The sequence below is a fragment of the Fukomys damarensis genome, unplaced genomic scaffold, assembly GCF_012274545.1.
Source record: "Fukomys damarensis isolate Sample0158 unplaced genomic scaffold, DMR_v1.0_HiC HiC_scaffold_8, whole genome shotgun sequence".
In the NCBI taxonomy this organism is placed as follows: Eukaryota; Metazoa; Chordata; class Mammalia; order Rodentia; family Bathyergidae; genus Fukomys; species Fukomys damarensis.
Genome location: NW_022900920.1, coordinates 924,414 through 946,328, shown reverse-complemented (window position 1 = coordinate 946,328; position 21,915 = coordinate 924,414). Strand labels below are relative to the sequence as shown.

Below are 21,915 nucleotides of genomic sequence, written 5' to 3'. Positions count from 1 at the left end.
TTGCTTTGCTTTTGCCAGTTGGTTTTATTTATAACTGTTTTGGTTTGGAAACATTGATTTTACACAATAATTTTTATAGTGGTGGGGGAAAACTGACGGTGAATATGTTAAGATTTTTACTGTCAGTACCTTTACAAAGAACACATCAGAATTCAACACAGTGAACCCAAGAAGAGTCTATAGTCTGTGGATACTGGGGCCTCCTCTAACTTTGTTGGTTTTCGCAACTGGCTTCTGTATTATTTGTAAAGAAGTTTCCCTTTGCCTACCTCCAAGCCCTCATTGTGGGTGGGTGAAAGCAAGGTCCAGCAAGGTTCCCAAGTGCCAAGAGGAAAAAAAAATCCTGTAATCCTAGAGGTCCCAAGGGTTCTCCACCCCTGATGTGGGGGAGGAGGGCAGCAGCCTTACAATTTCTGCTGTTGTATCAAGTGGCAAATCTGAGAATTTTTTTTAAGCTAGTATAACACAGTTTTTCCTTGTCATTTCATCAGTCTTAGGGTGGCCTGGCCCATGCCCGACTCTGTCAAGGTAAATGGACCAGGATCATTTGAAGGATACAAGGGATTTGCAGAACCATCCCTGCTCATAATTGTTTGTGCCAGCCCAGTTTTTCTGTCTGCTTATTACCCAGCTCAGCAGTTAAACACGCCAAGGGTTACCACCAAATAGTTGCAGATCTTGGTAAGAAAAAAAGAAAGAAAGAAATGGTAGGGTGTGAACTGCCAGAGGAAACTTGCAGCTTACTTTCTATGGTTGACAGGTTGTTAGTAAGAAACAATTCTGGCAGCAAAATGCTCCTGTGTCAGGTGGAGACAGACCCTCCTCTCTAGGACTCTCAGGTGGCCTTTCTAATTAGGCTGTGGAGAAGAACACATGGGGATGTGACAGTGGTCTCCTTGTAGCTTCTCTGTTCAGCCACCCTGCTTCTGAGCATATTCCTGATCCTAGAGAGCCCTTGCCACATTCTTTTCTGTCACCTGTGTGCACTACTCCTGTCTTAGTTACTTTTCTCATTGCTGAGACAAAAATACTTGACACCCACAGTAAAAGGAGAAAAGATTTATTTCAGCTCTGTCTGTAGAGGTTTCAGTTTGTAGTCAGCTGGCTCCATGGTAGGATGGCGTGGCAGTGAGGCATTGAAGAGCAGAAATAGTTCATGGCGAGCAGAGGCAGCAAAGCATTAGCGTGACTAACAGAAAGTGACTAGCAGAAAGCAGCGATAGCAACAAGCAGTGATAGATACTCTTTCTGTTCCTTATATGCTATGCAGGCTACCCACCCTGCAGAGAGGTAACTTTCACACCTAGGGTGGGAGAGACTTAATCCTATCCCCACACCAAGAATCAATTCCAGCATCACATCCTTGATCCCAGTGTCACACAGCCTAGATCCAGCCACCTCCCAAAAGCCCCACCTAAGACTGCTTGAGGCTGTGGGAGACACCTAGACACAATCCATAACAACTCCCTTTTCCTCTTCCTGCTACCCATTTCTTCTTCTTTTGCGGGGAGGAGGGTTCTCCCTAAAGACTGAAACAGGTCTCCCAGAACCCATTCTGTAAAATGTAAAAGTTCTGACTTTAGGGACCAATAGCAAGGCAAGAGTGGAGAAACCTGTGTCCTCAGCAGTGATTGCTGGGCTAATAGACAGATTGAATACCATCTCCAGGCACAGAGGGGAAAGTGACCAGAGAGGCCCAGTGAAGTCAGTCACCTGTCTTAGTGAGGGGTTAAGTCAAAATAAGTTAGTGGAGTCACTCATGACTTTGAATACCAATCCTATAGGATTAAGAAAAATTATTTAATTTTTCTGAGTAACTGTCCTCATTCATAAAAATAAGAGTAACTGGGCTGGGGATTTAGCTCAGTGGTGCTGCTGCCTGCCTCACAAGCACAAGGTCCTGAGTTTGATCCCCTGTACCAAAAAACAAAAAAAGGTGCTACCCCCCACAGAAAAGCAAGTGCTTAAAACATTACAATAACGTAGCCAGCCATGGTAGTGCATACCTGTAATCCCAGCACTCAGGAGGCTGAGGCAGGAGGATCACTGTGAGTTCGAGACCAGCCTGGGCTACATGGTGAGTTCCTGGTCAGTCCCAACTATACAGTGAGACCCTGTCTCAATAAAAAAAAACTCAAAAATACAAAAAAACAAAAAGAAAAAAAGAAAAGAAAAAGAAAATATTGATGTTTATTCTAAACACTCATTACATATTAAAATTTTAATTTAAAAATAAGAATAACTACAATGATGTGAATATACTTAATCCTATTGAACTGTATATTTAAAATGGTTCAGATTTTTTCTTATCACAATAAAAAATGGGATAAAAAATAGAATCTACCCCATAGGAAGGTTGTGAGGACTAAAAGATAAAGTGTGCAAAGTGCTTGGTACATAATATACACTTAATAAACACTGCCTTTTCTATTGCTGTTATTGATTTTCTGGGTCTGATCACTGGCCTGTGTCAGTGGCTTGTTGGTTCTTACTATAATCACGGCTCTGGGCTATGACCAAGGAATGTGGAGGTACCTCTCAGCCATTAGAAAACTTGTCTTCCAAGCAGGAGACCAAAGCTAGATGTACAAAGGGAAGGAACTAAATACAACAAAAAGAGATGGAGATCTTCAACTAAATTAATCTTGGGGCAATCATCAAATTTCCCTGGAATTTAATTTCCTCTTTTGGGACAGAAAGAGGTTGACCTGTTGGGCATGGTAGTGCACACCTATAATCCCAGCACTCAGGAGCTGAAGCAGGAGGACCACTGCAAGTTTGAGGCCAGCCTGAGCTACTTAGTAAGTTCAAAGCCAGCCTAGACTACGTAACAAGAACCTGTCTCAAAAAACAAAAACCAAAAGACAAGACAAAACAAAAAAAAACAGATTTACCTAAAATATTTCTGAAGTTTGTTACTTCCACATTTCTGTGTCTACCTTAATTAAAGGCAAAATTAGGAGTCTGGATTTCAATGACAGATAACCTGAAACACCGGTGGTTGTCTCTCTGAGCCTCAGTATCTGCATCTGTGGAATGGGGTGGGTGGTCAGTAACTTAACCTCAGGGGCTTCCTCAGTTTATTCCTAAGGAAGGCATCATTGCCACTTCTGTGCCAGCTTTTCCACGGGCTTACTGTTTTGTGTTGTTTTGTTTCATTTGAGGGTCTCACTATGTAGCCCACACTGGCCTTAAATTCACAATTCTCCTGCCTCAACTTCCTGAGTTCTGGGATTATAGGCGCGCACCACCACATCCTTCAGACTCACTTTTTAGAAGGAAGCAGTCTCAGGGCTGACTTTGCAAATCTAAATATAGCACCAGCAAAGCCACAGGAAGATCAGGCTGGAGGAAGTAAGCATGAAGAAGCCTGGGCCAGACTGGCCGAGGTGGGAAGCGGGCCATTGGAGGAGTTCTGCTGCATGCAAATAAGAGAGCAGTGAAAAAAGTAGCCTTCTTCAAAAGGGCAAGCTGGGAGCCAAAGACTTCAGCTGCAAGACAGAACCTATCCAAAAGAATGATGAGTGCAAATCAGAGAATCCTTCATCTCTTTCTTTCTTTTTTATTTTCTCTCATTGAGTTTATTGGTACATTTTAAGTATACAGCACAGTTACATTCATTATTGGGATCTTGTACCTTTACATGACAGGTCTTGGTTCTCATTTCTTCCCCTTGTCCTGCCCTCCCTTCACCTCCTCCTCCCTTCCCTATTTACAAATACTTTATTTCCATTTTCTCATATTTTTTTCTTTTCCCTTATTACCTTTCCCCTACCCTTCCCATTTTCCCTACACCTTTAGCCCTTTTCTTCCTATTTCACGTTGTCAATTATCTCATTAGGATCTTATGTACCATTATAGTTTTTCACAGCAGAGAAACTATTCAATATTTACACATGTGTGACTTATTTATTTCATTTAGGAATATATCCTCAATATGTATACATTTTCCTATGAATGAATCTAATTTCTCATTCTTTATGGCTGAGTAGTATTCCATTTTATAGAAAAACCACATCTTCTTTATCCAATTTCCAACTGATGGGCAAATGGGCTGTTTCCAAGTTTTAGCTATTACAAACTGTGCCACTATAAACATTGGTGTGCATATATCACAGTGGTATGATTCCTTTAATTGTTTTGGAAAGATACCCAGCAGAGGGATGGCTGGGTCAAGTGGAACCTCTAGTCCCAGCTCTTTCAGTCCACAGTGGTTGCACCAGTATGCACTCCCACCAACAATGGAGAAGGGTTCCTTTCTCCCCACAACCCTGTCAACATTTGTTATTGGTTGATTCCTTGATAGCAGCCATTCTTTGTGGGGTGAGGTGGAATCTCAGTGTTGTTTTCATCTGCATCTCTCGAATGACCAGTGATGTGGAATGTTTTTTCAAATATTTTCTTGCTGCTTTTACTTCTTTGTCTGAGAAATGTCTGCTCATTTCAGATGAGCATTTTTGAATTGGGTCTTTATATGTGGGGGGGCTGATTGTTTTGAGTTCTTTACATATTCTAGATAGTAGTCCTTTGTCTGAGGAGCAGCTGGTAAAAATTTTTTTCCGATATTGTAGGTTGTCTCTTAGTTCTGTTGATGGTTTCTTTTGCAGTGCAGAAGCTTTTTAATAAGATGAGATCCCAGTTGTTGATTCTGCTAGTTCCCATGCTACTGAGGATTTGTTCATAAAGTCTTTTCCTATGCCAATGTCTTCCAGAGTTCTGCCTAACTTATCTTCGAGCAAGTTTAGTGTTTCTGTTTTAATATTTACATCTTTAATTCACTTAGATTTTACTTTAGTGCATGGTGAAAGATAAGGGTCTACTTTTAATCTTTGGCAGGTTGAAATCCAGTTTTTCCCACACCATTTATTAAAGGGGCTATCTTTCCTCCAGGGGGGATGGTCAGCTCCTTTGTCAAAAATGAGGTAGCTGAGTACATCTGGAGTTGTTTTTGTGTCTTCTAGTCTGTTCCACTGATCCTCAGGTCTGTTTCTTTGCCAGTACCATGCTGTTTTTATCACAGTGGCTTTGTAGTATAGTTTCAAGTTGGGAATTGTTATACCTGCTGCCCTGTATCTGTTGCCTAGGATGGCTTTTGCTATTCTAGGTCTCTTCTGGTTGCAAATGAATTTTTGGATTCTTTTTTCTAATTCTGTGAAATATAGTGTTGGAATTTCAATTGTCATTGCCTTGAATCTGTATAGCAGTTTTAGTAGTATGGCCATTTTCACTATGTTGATTCTTCCTACCCAGGAGCAGGGGATATCGTTCCATTTTCTTACATCCTCTTCTATCTCTTTTTTCAGAGTGCTATAGTTTTCAGTGTAGAGGTCTTTTGCTTCTTTTGTTAGATTGATTCCTCGATACTTCATTTTTTTTTTGATGCTATTGTGAAGGGAATTGTTTCCCTAATTTCTCTCTCAGTGAGTCTGTTATTTGTGTACAAGAAGACTATTAATTTTTAAGTGTTGACCTTGTATCCAGCTACTCTTTCAATTAAGTCTAGAAATCTTTTGGTAGAGTTTTTTGAGTCTTCAATGTAGAGTATCATATCACCAGCAAATAATGACAGTTTAACTTCTTCCTTTCCTATCTTTATTGCTTTAATTTGATTTCTTGTCTAATTGTTATGGCTAATATTTCCAGAACTACATCAAAGAGGAGTGGTGATAGTGGGCATCCTTGTCTTGTTCCTGATTTTAATGTGAAGGTTTTCAGTTTTTGGCCATTTAATATGATGTTGGCTGTTGTTTTTTCATAGATAGCCTTTATTAAATTGAGATATAGACCATGTATTCCAATTTTTTGCAGGGTTTTTTTTATCCTGAATGGGTGTTGAATTTTGTCAAATGCTTTTTCTGTATCTATCGAGAGGATCATGTGGTTTTTGTTCTTGACTCTGTTAATATAGTGTATTACCTTTATTGAACCATCCTTGCATTCCTGGAATAACTCTGACTTGGGCAGGATGTATGATCTTCTTGATGATCTTCTGTATTCTGTTTGCTAATATCTTATTAAGGGTTTTTGCATCTATATTCATTAAGGAGATTGGCCTGTAGTTCTCTTTTTTTAGTTGCGTCTTTCCCTGGTTTGGGAATCAAAGTTATACTTGCTTCCAGGAATGCTCCATCTCTTTCTTTATCATTTCTCTGACTTTGCATAGGCCAGAAGGACAGGATCTCTGTTCTGCATACCAGAAGGCAGGGTTTGTGTGCAGTTTGGCTTTATATCCTGGATATGAGTTGCTCATTGTGTACTTGCTAAACATCCATGGAATAAACAAGGCAAATAAATGTCTTGTATAAAATAAGTCATCATGACATTAAACTTTAAGAGGGAACATAGAAAAATAAGTAATCTAGGGAAAATAATATGTCTATCAAAAACAAAATTAATGCAGAATCCATGATGAATAAAATATTGAATTTTAATTGAAGAAAGGATTAATACTACTATTGACTTTTACCTCAGGCTCTCAAACAGCAAACCTGGCTTTGTACTCCTAAGTTGCTCTTGCAGCTGTGAGTCAAGCAGCCTCATCTCCCTCTTCCTATCTAGTTCAGGCCCTAAAGGGCACCCCTAATGCTTTCGATACCTCACTGTCATGGGCTTGGGCTCAGCAAAGTTGCCTCCATGTTGGTTTCCCAGGCAATAGCGTCACCTTGACTAGCCCTCTTCCATTCTCTCACCTTCATCATGAAACAACTGAGACAAGGTCTCCAAGGACTTCCCCTTGTCTATAACCCCATTTCCTTGGCCTGTAGACTAGCAAGGTTCTTGACACCTATTCCCAGCCCTTCAACCCCATCTTTGACTAGATCTCTCCCGAAAAACCCACATTCCTGCTACTCTCAGCTTCTCTCACACCCTAGACAAGCTGAGACAAGCCTATTACTCTTATGCCACAGTGGGCTATTTGTATAATTGAAAGCTCTAAAAGATTCACCATCACTACCCTAGGCAATTTCATCTCTGAGCCTTTGTACTTCCTGTTTCTGACACCTGCTTGCTGTTCCTCGCTCTTCTGATATGAGTAGTGATTGGAGGTGAAGAATCAAAGAGAAAGATAAAAGAAAGCTCAGAACTTTCAAGCCTGATAATCCAAGGACAATGGATGATGCTCTATTTTCTTCTTATTTGTTTGGCAGCTTTAAATTTTCTAAAATAAACTTGTATTAAAATTGAATAAATTAAAATATACTAGAAAATAATGCATGACTTCTTAAAAAGAAATATTAAATCATATAAATACCCCCAAAAGAGGAAATCAGCCAGTAATTAGCAGACCTAGTGATGATCATTAAAACATTTTTAGTTTTAAAAAACAAATTTAGAATTAAAAAAATTTAAAATCTATTCACAGTAAAAGTAGCCAAGAGATTGAATATGTTCACTGCTTCTGTATATACCAGTGGTAACAGATTTTACTTCTGAAGTAACCCTAGAAACATAGAGATACCAGGCCATTTGAATTAACACAGATGTCCTGAGGACATCTGTACAGCTAGTCCCCAAGGTGAAATTCAGTAACTGCAGGCCAAGGTTTTAAAAAAAAGTCTGTGTTGATTTGGTATGCAGTAGCTACTGCAGGCTCTTTAGAACAGAGTAGCCTGCTGAGCTCTAAGTTTTAGAAATCAAAATTGAAAAATGTCCCAATAAATTCTTGCAACTTGGACTGGAGGGCCACAGTGCATTTTCCAGGTGTAAAGGCGAAGGTGTCCACTTTGATCTTGGCTCAGCAGGAACACTAGCCCTACAGATACTGAAGGGGTGAATTTAAGGATGGGATCCAGGGCTACAACACGGGGGATGAAGGAAGAACTTACCTGCTTTGTTTGTTTGCAAGGAACTGATTTCATTTGAGAACCTCTTTAATCTGTTCTTAAATCCAGATTTAAAAGGGATTTTCTGATTAGTATTATTTTACCTTCAACCTTTTCTGGGAAGACAGAAGTGTAAGTGAATGAGTGTGTGTGTGGGGGGGGAGAGAGAACAAAGCAACACAGAGTAAAATCTTATTATTTTATGTTCTTTTGTGTGTGGACTAAAGAATTCTAAAATGAAAGTGAGATGCTTTCTGATGTTTTTGTTTCCTGCCTCTTAAAAATATACTACTGGCAGATGGTGCCATCTTTTAAATCATCTCCCATATTTAATAAAATTATAGGAAATATATTTTGTAAAATATGAATTTTCCTGGACTACTCTTTGTTTATCTGGCCAGAATCCCTTTATGCAGGGGCTCAACTTAGTTTCCTGCCAACCCTGTCCTTCCTGGACTTGCTCTAGCCTCTGTATGCCTGGAACTGTTCTGAAGGGCAGCTGTCTCTATGGATGCTTCTCCTCCTTGTCTTTCTTAGCCAGGATCTTCATGGGGGATGCGCAAGGAAATCCTGCACTGATAAAGCTGCCCATGGTTCTCAATCTTGGCAGCACAGTGAAATCACTTAAAGCCATTGATGCTGGTTTAAATGGCCTGGAGTGAAGCCCTAGTATCAAGGTGATAAAAACTCCCTGAGTGATTCTATTGTGCAGCCAAAGTCAAGACCACTTTTCTAGCCTAACTCTTATTTGAAGGAGGAGACAATGTAGGGAAACTGCCACTGATATAAGGTCTTACCTTCAATTCAAGAAATACTCATTGAAGAAGGCTGGGTTGTGTGTGTGGTTCATGAACCACTGCTCTGGTGCTGGGCACATGAGAAGCACCTCTGTGCCCAATGTGTGCTGTCACAAGCATAAGTGAATGTAAGGCCTGGCCACCAGCAGCCACAGCTTATTCCCCTAGCTCTTCTCCCTTGTTGAAAGCCCATGTTCTACCATTGAGTTTAACTCTTATCTGTTGGTGTGTTTCCTGTCCTGGGGAAAGTGTTGAGGTGAATCTCTGGCCTGTCATTTTGGAATCAAGAGTAAGATTTGCCATGAAAGATATTCCAGGCAATAGTGGACAGGGAATGATACTCAGGAGGCTAGGAACATTTCTGTTTTGCTCTCCATAATTAAGCATGACCTAGAAGGAGATAAACCTGGGATGGTCCTTTAATACTGATTCTTAATAGCCTCTGGTATATCCAAGAGTCCTCAGTCTTCAGAAATATGTTAAAATACAGATTGCTGGTCTTTCTTGGAATTTTTTTCCCCATTGGTATAGTTTAAAGCCCAGTAATTTGGGTTTTAAATAAATAAATAAGGTAAACTAGACCATATCTTAGCAAATATGTTCCAGAGAGTCACCTGGCAGGCAGACTGGGTTTGAAGGCACAGGACAGAACCTAGATTGTTCCCTCCCTTCCTGTCCCCAGGCCCAAGTCTCCTGTTGGCTTTCAGAAGTTAGGCATTCAGCATTCATCATCACGTTTCTTCTTGTTTCTTTTGGACTCCTCAGTTCTGGTGTTGTCTCCTCTGTCTCCTTCCTCGAGCTTAGGTAGGGTCCTGATACTTTACCACTTCTTGACACAACTTCCTGGAGCAGAGTTTCAGCTACATAAAAGCCATTCTGTTTCCAGAAGCAAGAAAGGTATATTTAAGGCCTAAGGGTGGTACATGCATATGATAATGTTCAAAATATATAAAGGGAGTTAGAATGAGCAGTATTTTTATAATACCCAAAAGACAGGGAACAAAAGCAAAAATATATAATTGAGATTACATCAGTCTAAAAAGCTTTTGCATAGCAAGGGAGAAAATCAACAGGACAAATAGGCAACCTATGGAATGGGGGAAAATATTTGCAAACTATGCATCTAGAATGTAAAAAGAACTCAATAGCAAAAAAAAAAAAAAAGTTAATCCAAGTGGACAATGAAGTGAACAATAAAGCCACCTGTGATGGAACACACCCATCATCCCAGCACTTGGGAGGCTGATTCCAGAGAATTATGAATTCAAGGCCAGCTTAGAATACATAGTGAGTTAAAGACCAGTCTGGACTTCATAGTAAGACCTGGTCTCAAAAATAAAATACAATTAAAATAAAAATGGACAATAAACCTAAATAAACTAATGAAGACACGTAAATGGCCAATGGGTACATTAAAAAGAGAAAACTCAACATCAGTAATCATCATGGAAGTGAAAATCAAAACCACAGTGAGATGTATCCTCATTTTAAATACGTACTACCAAAAAAGACAAAAGATAACAAGAAGTGGCAAGAACACAGAAAAAAGGGACTCACAGACACTGTCGGTGGAAATGTAAATTCGTACAGCACTGTGGAAAGCAGCATGGAAGTTCCTCAAAAAATTAAAAATAGCCTGTCATGTATTGCATGCGTTATTCAGGAGGATGTGGCAGGAGGATTACCAGTTTGAAGTCTGCCTGGGCAACTTAGCAAAACCTTGTCTTAAAATGAAAAGGTCTGGGGATGAAGCTCAGTGGTAATATGCATGAAGCCCTTGTTCAACCTTCGGTACTGAAATCAAAACAAAAAAAAATGATCTATCAGTCCCACTACTGGGCATATATCCAAAGGAAATGAAATCAGTATGTCAAAGAGACATCTGCACTATCCTGTTTATTGTAGCATTATTCATAAAAGATAAAAAATGGAAATAATTTAAGTGCTCCTAAACTGATAACTTCTATATTTATGCTGTGAAATACTATTCAGCCATAGAATAGGGATAAAATTCTGGAAATTGTAACAGCATGAGTGGATGAGAGATCATTGTGTTAAGTCAGGTGCAGAAAGACAAATACTGCATGATCTTACTCATGTGTGGAATCTAAAAAAGCTGATATTATAGAAATTGAGAGTAGAATAGTGGTTATCAGAGGCTTCAGGTATACCTCAGGCTCTGGGTTCACTCTCCAGTATCACCAAAAAATGTCTAAAATATTAAGTGTAAACATACACATATTTTATATACATATATAAAGTAAACACAGATATGAAGTAGCAAATGCAGATTATAAAATTCATATTTTATAATTGTATAAACTCTATACATCTTTTCCATGGGTAGCACAAACTTGGAAGACTGTTCAATTAAATGTTAATGGAGGTGTTTGGAATTACGAGTGAGGTTTTCAGTATTATTCCCAAATTGTGATACAACAAATATATAATTACATGTTACTATTACAGTGTCATATAAAATTGTTCTCCTAAAAGTTCCCTGTGCTCCTCCCTGTTCATGGTTCCTTCCCTACCTTCAAGCTTTTGAAAACCATAGATCTTTTTACTGTATTCACAGTTTTGCCTTTTTCAGAATGTTGCATTCGTAGTTGGAATCATACAGTATGGAGCCTTTTTAAATTGGCTTCCTTTACTTACCACATATTACATGCTTAATAAGGGTAATTATAAAATTAAAAGCTGTGTAATCTCTGAAACCAGCCACCATTCACCTGTAACTGAAAAAAAAGTAGAAAGAAAAGAAAAAGAAAAAAGTTTAAAAGGTCATGTTATTTTATTTATTTATTGTTATTTGAATTACAGTGCCAAATGTAACCAAACACTTTGTTAATTTTAGAGCTTCAAATTAAGGTGGCAAAACCATCCTGCAGTGCTGCTCAGCTCCAAGCAGGACCTATCTTCTTTCCTGTTGGACAATGTGAGGGGTAGTTTCTGCCTGCAGACCCTTCATCTCCATCTGCAGCTTTTGCAAACTATGCCCTCCAAGAACATGTGACTATAAAATAAATGAAATATTAAGGCATGGAGTAGTTAAATCACCAGGAGAGAAGTCACAAAGAAGAACCCATCTAGAAAAACATACCCCTTACTGACATTTAGAAATGGGAAGAAAGGAGCTAAAGGTGTAGGGAAGGTGGGATGAGTACAGAAAGGGTAATAAGGGAAAAGAAAAAAATGTGAGATAATGAAAAGATGAAAATAAAGTGTTTGTAGATGGGGAGGGGAGGAGGGGTTGAAGGGAGGGCAGGGGTAAGGGGAGAAAATGAGAATCAAGACGTCATGTAGAGGTACAAGATCCCAACAATGAATGTAACTACTGTATCCCTAAAATGTACCAATAAACTCAATTAAAGCTGAAAAAAAAAAAAAAGAAAAGCATACCCCCACATTACGCTACCAGATTGACCACTCAGTTTATCTAAAACTTTTCCCTGGCTTAGTGAGGACTCCTACTTTCTCCCAGCAGGAATTTGCTTTACTTGGGCACAACTGAAAAGCTACAGTGGAAAAGGTATGATCTATCACCTTCCAGTGGTGCCACAGGATGATCTCTGACCAATGTCAGTACCACTTATTAGCAATGCAGACCTCAGACCTACCCACTTGAAAAAGGGGGCAGGCCCAGGTGCTGAGGTTTCAATAACCTTCCAAGAGACTCCTATGCAGATAAATGTGAGAAACTATCAGATTCTGAAGTTTCTATGAAGGTGAAAAACTGGTGGTAATGTTCAAATGATCAATTTGACTACAATATAATGATGCTATCCCAAAGCTTTGCTGTAGGAATTCCCCCCCCCGGCCCCACCCTACTGTCTTGTATTCAAGAAGAGTGGAAGATTTCTTTTTAAAAAATGATTCTAGTTATTAATATTTTGCATTTAATTTTGTTTCATACAGGCAGCTTCAAAAGATGGTCACTGATATTAAGAATAATGAAGGTGGAATAATGAACAAAATAAAAAAGTAAGTTAGTCTCTATCTCATACTTATTTACGTAAAATAAGTTGGCCTGTGCTATGTAAAAGTAAACAAATTTCTCTACCTGAGTAGGGAGCTACAGCTTGTTTAGCATATCATCCTTTCTTATTTCTCTGTGAGCCACTGTGGTGAGGATCACAAGGCAGGAGAATTAGGTCCACAAGGCACTCAGGAAACTTGGATTTTCCTTCTCATGGAGAAGAGGTGAGTTTGCCTGCTAAGAGTGCCTACCAAATGTCAAAGCACGCCACATCTGGAGAAATCCAACTAAACTGCCAAACAGTCCTAGCATCTTTGGAATACTATATGTGTTATATAAACACTGATTTTTTTTAACTCAGGGCTTTTACAAGCCTTTCATTTTTTAATTTTTTTTTTTTTTTTTGAGATAGGCTTTCGCTAAGTTCCTGCACTGGACTTGAATTTGCAATCCTCCTTTCTCCGCCTTCCAGACTGATGAGATTGCAAGCATGCACCACTGTGCCAAGCTGATTTCTGCTTTTTTTGATTATTGCCTTATAATGTGTTTTTAACAAACCCCTGGAGAGGGAAAGCAATAATCCTAAATCTTTTTGTACACTAAAAACCTTTAAACTTTACAAAAAGGAGGAAAAGGAGGAGGAGGAGGAGGAAGAAGAAGAAGGAGAGAATAGAAATTATACATACCTTCACTTGCCACTCAAAGTTTAAGTCAAGTGGAATGGGGAAATGGCATTTTGTTAATTTATTGTGAAGGTAATGAAGATTCACAGGTAATGAAGGTAATGCAGATTCACAGGGTTTGGGGTGGGGGTGGGAAGCAAGGAATTCTGAATTGTATGAAATAAAAATCACCCTTTTCCTCATATCCTTACCCTAATCTACTACCCAGGAATATATATTGCCATGGCTAAGTTCAGTGTATGTTCACACACACATGCTATCCTCCATGGTACATGTCTGTAAAAACATTTTTATCATGGCATCGTACTACACACACCATTCTATCAAATTGCTTTGCCAAATTTAGGATTATCACAGACACCTTACTTAATTAGTATGTAAAATAAATCATACTCTTCATTGAATAGCTGATTAATATAGTTTTTGGAGGGTGATTTGATCACATCAATTGAAATTCTCAGGCTATTTCTGTTTGTTTAACTGTCACGACGAAGACTTCAATAATTTTGTTTTTGCATATTTGGAGTATAACAGTAGGCTAACTTCCTGAAATGATTCTTTTTTCTAAAGTGAAATTGTTGCATGGAAGGAATTGTGTCTTAAAAATTTTGATTGCTGTTACAAAATTTCCATTCCCAAAATGTTCCGCCATTAACAATGTATAAAGTTTCTTCATCCTTTTTGATCTTTGCTAAATTTAAAAGTAAATAATCACTTTTGGTGATGTGCTAAAACCATAAAATGTAAATGAACCTCAATATTTATAAGTGAACATCTTAAAGCAGTATAAATGGTGTTCTATCTATGGGGCAGTGGTCATCCTACAGAAAAGGAGAATTTGTTCTTACAGTCTGTCCCGTGACTAGCATAATATAGACTCTCATCCTCTGTGGACAAGCCCTGCAAGTCATTGTTACAATCACTAGCAAGTCTAGATTGATTACTCCACAGTTTTCAGATTTATCCCACTTCTCAATGTACAAAATACTTCTCTGTTCCCTAGTCAGTCATATGCACAGCAACCAGTTTTTTGTGACAGTTTCTATTTTGAACATTTTGCTCATTGTCCCCGAGAGAATTTTTTACTTGGCAAACCATATTTTGTTCTTAGTTTGGAAAATATGGCCACTGTGGTTATTTCCCTGATTGAAGTCAAAGGATCCTTGGTTCAAAATGACCTGCAGTAAAGCTCTCACTTAAGACCAGGCAGCAGGTGTTCTGCTGAAAGAGGAAGTACAGTTGAACACACTGGTTATTTAACTAAAGGCTATGACAGAGTTGTCATGGGTCTGTGGTCCCACGAGCAAATGCTGGGGTTGTTGTAGCTGCCACTACCAAATAAAGTTCAAACATCTTTTATTCCAGACCTCTAACCTTTCCTGAATTTGTCCTTTGTTCTAAGATGATTAGAGGTATTGTTAAAATACCCTTTCTTTTCTTTAATGTAATGATGGCAGCCATGGACAATAGCTGGCTTGTGTATTTTGAAATTTTGCTGTTCACTGAACCAACCCAAGTAAGAAACCCACTTTTGATTTTTGTTTTTGTTTTTCCCTATAACATCTTGGATGATCATTCTCTCTGTAAGTTTAATATCTTTCCCAGAAAAACCTATTGACACGTGTTTAGGGAAAAAATGGGAAAAATAAGAATATCTATACGAATGCAAACCTTTTTTGCAAAATTATTTCTAGTTTGTAAAGATTACTTTTTTAAAAACAAACTTTTTAAATTAGTGAAATAAGTTTTATATATGATTACCCTATACACTGCTTGTATAAAAGATTATAATATTTTAATAAAGCCTACTGGATATTTATTTATTTATTTGTATACGTTTTAAATTTCATTAAGCAAATTATTCTTAAACAGAATGAATATTATTAACATAATACTTCACTTTAAACTTTAAATCTTGATATTCAGTACTCATTTGCAATGTTTTTAAATAGTACAAAAATAATTATGCTTACATAATTTCTGTCCTATTTTTTAAAAATAAATTTTATTTTATTTTATCCCATTCCCCCCTCAAGCCTCCTCCCCTCCTTATGTACAAAAGCTTTGTCTCCATTTTTTCCATTTTCACTTTTTTTTATTGTGCCGTCCTTTTCCCCTCCCTCTTCCTTGTTCCCCCTTTTTGCCCTATTTTTAAAAGCATTTGTAAACCATTTAACTTCAGTTTATCTTTTTATTTTTCTATCAGTCAACCAACACTTATCTTTGGACCTCCAAACTCAGTGCTTAATGATATTCTGAGGTCTCAGAGATAATTGACTTTTGCCAAGTTCAGCCACATCATGCATTGGGGAGATGGGGAGAGGAGGGAGATCTCTCACTGATGGCTTGACTGTGGTTACTAAATCTTTCAAAGTGATGGACCAAACAGAAGCCTTTATTCTGGTAGATATCTGCACTCTCTAGGTTGTGAGCTTATGTTGTGGGACTTGGCACCAGTTGTCCTGACCACTGACTCTTGGTCTAATGGCTGTTATCTACAGGTTAAAAGTCAAAGCACCTCCAAGTGTTCCTCGAAGGGACTATGCTTTAGGTAAGAGTATTTCTAAAGTACTTTAACTGACTTTTGACTAAATGTTCATGCTTATTTGTTGGAAAGGGAAGTACATTCTACTCATTTTAAAACAAAAGTTGTCTGTCTTAACTTCAAGAGTGACCGATTCCATCAGGCATTTGACCGTAATAGAGATGCAGTACTTCACCTGTCCATCCGTCGGCTTGCACAGCTATTTTTTTTTTTTTTGAGACAGGGTCTCACTGTGTAGTTGAGACTGACCTGGAACTCACTATGTAGTCCAGGCTGGTCTCAAACTCATAGCGATCCTCCTGCCTCAGCCTCCCAAGTGCTGGGATTACAGGGATGAACCACCACACCCAGCCTGCACAGCTACTTATTAAACATTTATTAAACATCTTCTAGGTTCCAGGCATACAAAATGGTATGAAGTAGAAATGCAGTGCTAAAAAGTTAGAATCTTCACTCTCATAGAGTTTATAATCTGAAAGCGTAAATGATGTGAGAAGCAATTGCAATTCTAGGGAAAGGAAAAGCACAAAGTCCTGTGGAAGTTCATAGGAACAGGACCTAATCTTATCTGAAGCATGTAAGGAAGAGAAGCTTTTTGCCTCAGGGAGAAAGCTGGTTAAATGCACACTTGAGTGAAGGGGGTTGGGGATAAGTTATTGACAGTATATGGTTACTCAGTGCTCTGTGAGTTTAGTCTATATCTCCATTTCCATTAGAATCAACTTTGGCAGAAGAAGGTTTAGTCTTGAGATTGGCAGTGTATACAGCAGTGGTGAGCAAAGTCAAATATCCAGCACACTTTCCTTTTTCCTTTTCTGGAACAGAAGGGAGGCTGGGTCTAACTCTTTTTCTACATCATTAAGTATAAAGATTTTTCAATCACAAACAGGTCTATTCAGTCCTTGGTGAAAACATCAAGGCTACAGGCATCATTGATGATTTTTTGTGCAGAGCAACAGCTAAAATTAAATCATAACCTTAAAAGGTGATTATTGTCTTATTTTTCTGCCACTGGTCAACATAGTAATAAATCAGTTATATGAGGCCCTTTTGGGCACTGAAGGAAATCTTATGACTCTGGGAAATGTTGACCAACACATGCAATCAACCATGATCCGTCATCAGTCATCCCTGATCCATTGTCCCACTTACTCTCACTCAGTAGGTCACAGAATATTTATTGCCTGTATCCTGCCAATTGGTCAGCGAGTTTAGACAGTTGGTCAGGGCCTTCCTGTGCAGTTTGGAACTAAGCAAGAGGGATCTCGTACAAGGTTTAAAAATCGACTTAATCTGTAAGTCAAGAAAACTCCTTAACCAAATTAGAACAAAAACACTCTTTTCTACAAGTTTAGAAAAGAGAAAAGCAAACAAAGCAGTTCAGACCTGTTATCTAAACAAGGAAACTGCTTAGTTAAATGAGAACAAATTCATTTTTTTCTCCAAGCTTGAAAAAATAAGAAAACAAAGCAAACTAATCTCAACAAGTGTCTAAATAATTTTGATGGAAAAACTGTGAAATCATGGAGTCCTTGGGCTTGAAGAGAATCCCACAGATGATACAGTGTAACATCCAATCCAGGGATTAGCCTTCACCCTACCACTGAGAAGTGCCTACCAGCAACAAGGCCCAGTTTCTTCTTGGACACCTTATGTAATCGTTTCTCTAGTTTACATGGTCCCAATGATGGCCCTGGCTGGACTCCGATGTGATTCATTTCCTGTGGTTTCCTAGGTTTATTCTAATGGACACACATTGCAGGTCTTTAAATATTAGGCAGTAGAAACACAGTTGTTCTGTGTAGTTTCAAAGGTAGACTTAAAAAGTTAATTTGAGGGCTGGGAATTTAGCTCAGTGGTTCGGTGGCCTGCCTTGCAAGCACAAGGACCCAAGTTCAATCCCCCATACCCCCCCAAAAAAAGTTAATTTGAGTAGTTTCTTCTGTAAATATATCCTCCAGCACTTCAGTTGTTTCACACATGCTTTGACTCAGTCAACAAATACTTCATGTGTTGAATGTGAGTCTTACCATGCTATATGGGGGCTTAGGAACTGAAAAGATTTATTTATGTGTTTAATTTATGTGTTTAATGACTAGTGAAGGGTAAGATAATGCACAAGATCACAGACAGTAAGTGTGATTTACCACGTTTGGTAACTGTTATGAAGGAGGATGGCAGGTACAGTGATGGAAATCACTGGTGGGAGGCAACTTAGGCAGTTAGGGAAAGTCTCTTGGGAATATGGCATTTAATTTGAGCTCTGGGGGACAGACATGCAAGAATATTTGTCACTTGTGATGATCGGGTAGCATTGGAGATGCTTGACACAAATGCTAGGAGTTCAGCATCATTCTTAGAAATCTATGTGGACCAATTTATCAGATTTCTGGATAGACATCTCTCCTGATTGTCCATTCATGTTCACCTGTCTGCTTACTCACTACCCATTCAGGCCCCTTTCTTCTCTTTTTTAATACTTGGGTGAAAGGCAAATAACACCCATTCTTTATACATTCTTTTGCCTAATCCTTACTCCTTGAGACTCATCCTTGATTTGTCCTCATTTTTACTCTTTACAAAAAATTCTCTGAATCCTATTGACTCTATATTCTAAATGTCTCTCAAGTATTTTTCTCCCTCTCATGGCTACAGCTCAAGCTCTTGTCATCTGTTAGGTCATAAGCCTCTTAGAAGTTTCTTTAACATTTTAGCATATATTAGTTATGTAGAGTAGTGGATTTTTGTTTTGACCCATTCTTACATGCACGTAACATGCTTTGATCATTTTCCCTTTCCAATTAACTCTCTTACCCTTTCCTCCTCCCGAAACTCCAATCCTCTACTCTAAAAGTGTCCCCTCTCTTTTCATGTCATCTCTCTTTTAAAAATTTTTTTTCTAGATTCCTTATATGAGAGGAAACATGCAGTATTTGACTTCCTGAGTCTAATTTATTTCACTTAGTGTATGGTCCCTATTTACATCCATTTTCCTGTAAATGACATGATTTTGAGCTTTCTTAATTCCTTAACTCTTAATTCTAATTCCTTCTGAAATACAGTTATTTACATGTCACACATTTAAATGTTTTCACTCCTCTACATCACCAGTGAAAAGCAATTGCAAATTACTGAGCATAATTACAAAGTCCTTTGATGTCTTGCCAGTAACTAACTGGGTAACTTTGGGCATGTCATTCTCCTCTCCTTATCTTTCTGTTTTTCATTGGTATGTAATGATGCATTCCTCATGGATGCAGTTACATAATGATTGCATTTCTCCTAGGGAGTTGGTACATGTACATAGCACATCTTAATTCTTTTTTTCACCCCCTTCCCTCCTCTACACTCCTTCCATGTCTTGGTCCCCTTCTCTTTTGCAAAAGATCTATTTTTATAATTTAGGTATTGACACAGGCATTCTTTTTATGGTTTCTCCAATGCCAGCACTCTGTACTCCTGAAGAAACACAAACCCTTGGGGCTCGCAACCTTATGGTGAAGTGACCCTCACCTAACATTCCCTGGTTTCAGGAATTTGGATCTTCCTATCTTGCTGATGCACAAAAGTATTCTCTTTCTTGACGTCAGATAATTGTTTGCTTCCCCAAAGTGCTCCAAGTAGCTTTGCTATTACTACATTTATATTTAATGTGTCTGGGAACACAGAAACAAGGCTTAGAAGTCAGAACCAAATACAGGGAGCCTTCAAGAACCTCAGGGAAAAAAAAAAAAACCTCAGAGATGTCAGTGTGTGGAAGTCTGACTCCTGCACGCACCCTGTGCCTGGGAGACCTGTAGAGACTTGGGTCATCCAAAGCTCCTGAAAGTGCCCACCCATTTCCTAAAGGCATCAGAATTGATTCCTTTTTGCAGTTCTGGGGATAAACAGTACTCCAAAACCCCTTTAAGCCAAGAATGGTTGGCCTTAGCAATGATGAACTTTTGAGGACAGAGATTGCAAAGGGCTAACTAATGCTCCCTGAAGGTTGGCAGTAGAGTCAGTATAGTCCCTCCCCCAGTTAAAGTACAGGACAGAGCTTAAGGTACATGAGTAATGGAGGACTGGCCCCTTAGGGATGCAGTACAAGCCAGTGTGTAGTCTTCTGCTTCAGGTTCAAATTTGCCATCCAGGCCTTTTTCTCCAAAGACTCAGCACTGCCTGCAAAAACCTTATGGTCTGCCAAGAAAAGTATGTTGGCCTTATGCAGCTGGAATGACTGGCTGTGAGAAGAGAAGACACCCTTCAAAGAGCTAAATTAAAATGTTTTTGAAAGTTTTTATCATGAAGAAGTGAAGAATGTTTGAGGAGATCTGTTTAACCCACTTAAGCATTACACAGCACAGTTTGGGAGCGTAATTCATTCCAGAAACATGCTTGCAACCCCAAACACTTATATGTCAAAGCAAATTTCCTCATAAGAAATTATGGAAATCACAGGCAGTCAAACTGTCCAAGAGGCAGTTGGACTTTTGGCATTATCATTCTGCACAGGACATTCTGACCTTGTGAGTCTGATCCCTAGGATAGAGCCAAAGAGTTTTAGGTGTTTAGGCTACTGTGGCTGTTCAGGAAGCACAAGTGCAGAGGCAGAAAATAGGGAAGAGAGACAAGAAAATAAAACACAACTTGCATTATATCTTTAAATTAACATTTTAATTAAAATAACTTTGTGTTATAGTTTTGGACAAAACTTTTTTTTAATGATCAACATGTCTATGTGTGGAACTGAGTAGAATTTGACCTAAGAGTTAAGACAGCAGAGGGGAGGAGCCAAGATGTCAGATTAGGAGCAGGAAGCATGTTCCAGCATGTTCTAGCATGCTCTTGGAATTGACACAACTGCAGAACTCAGTAAGGGAGGAATGCACTGAAGTTCAGTATTAGACAGACAGAGGTTTGGAAAGAACCAGAGATCAAGGTCACTGGAATGGAGGGCTAGAAGGAGCACATTGGCTCTGTGCCCATGGCAGCATAAAGGTACAGCACAGGAGGACAGGAGATGCAGAGGGAAAGACGGAGAGGCATAATGGACAAAAATTGGCACAAAAACAAACGCAGAGCAGAAAAGGAGTTTGGACTTAACTGACCAGGAGCTACATAGATAGGGGCTGGAGCTTGAGCGGTTGGTGAGGGTTATGCCTGAGCTTGCTGCTTAGGAAGACATAGCCCTTGTATTTTCCTTTCCCCTGACACCACAGATATCGCCAAGCTGTTCTGGCTAGTGTCTTCCTTGTGACAAAGTACGGTCCCAGTAGAATGTCACTGAAGTAGGCCCACTGAAAAATATTTACTGTACGATTTACACCAGAATTATTAGTTCCCTAGCCCTTTGGGCATGGTGACTCTGGTGGCTGGTTGAAGAGGTCTGGAGCCTGAGCAGATGTGTGATTGCACACAGGGACTGTGCCATGGGGAGATTTCTTTGTGGGTAGTAGCTTGCAGGTAACCTGCCATGGCTTCTTATCCAGGGCAGTTGCTTGTCAGGCCCGCCTAGTGGCTTCACAAGGGGCACCCAAAACTCAGAGCTCTGTATCACCTGTCCCTGAAAATTCACTGAACTAATCTGGCCAGATGAAACTCCAACCAACAAAACTTACCATTCCATGTGATCATGTGCATGGTGAGCAGGAAGCTGAGAATCACTGCAGTCAGTGTGGGTCCTAAACCACCCTGTGGGGAGAACAGCACAAAAGCAGGAAGGTGCAACAGCACACAGCTTTACTGTCTCCAAGGGCCACACGGCTCGAGAGGACATGGAAAAAAGTACAAGTCAGAATAGGTGGTGAGCACTCGAGTCTGCTCACATGTTTGAGCACCTTACCAGAGGCAATTCTTTCATTTTCTCTTTAGTGCTTTTTTCTTGCATTTGCTAATTAGAGTGCATATTTTTTCTCTTTTTAAAATTATAATTTTATACTCTTTTTTGATTTCTTTGATACTATCCTTTCTTCTTTTTTTTTTAGTACCGGGGATTGAACTTAGGACCTTGCATTTGCAATGAAAGCAGCAGAACCACTGAGCTACATCCCCAGCCCTTCTTCTTCTTCTAATAATAATAATAGTAATAATAATAATACTAATCGTA

General features: G+C 39.0%; 1 protein-coding gene across 1 annotated transcript in view; it reads left to right on the top strand.

Annotated features, from left to right (window-relative positions):
* Blnk (B cell linker) overlaps positions 1-21,915 on the top strand; it is an 80,650-nt gene that overhangs the window by 12,668 nt on the left and 46,067 nt on the right. Inside the window, exons 2-3 of the mRNA XM_010618129.3 lie at positions 12,539-12,604; positions 15,784-15,833. Of these exons, the coding sequence (XP_010616431.1) occupies positions 12,539-12,604; positions 15,784-15,833 (116 nt within the window). The remainder of the gene's footprint in view (positions 1-12,538; positions 12,605-15,783; positions 15,834-21,915) is intronic.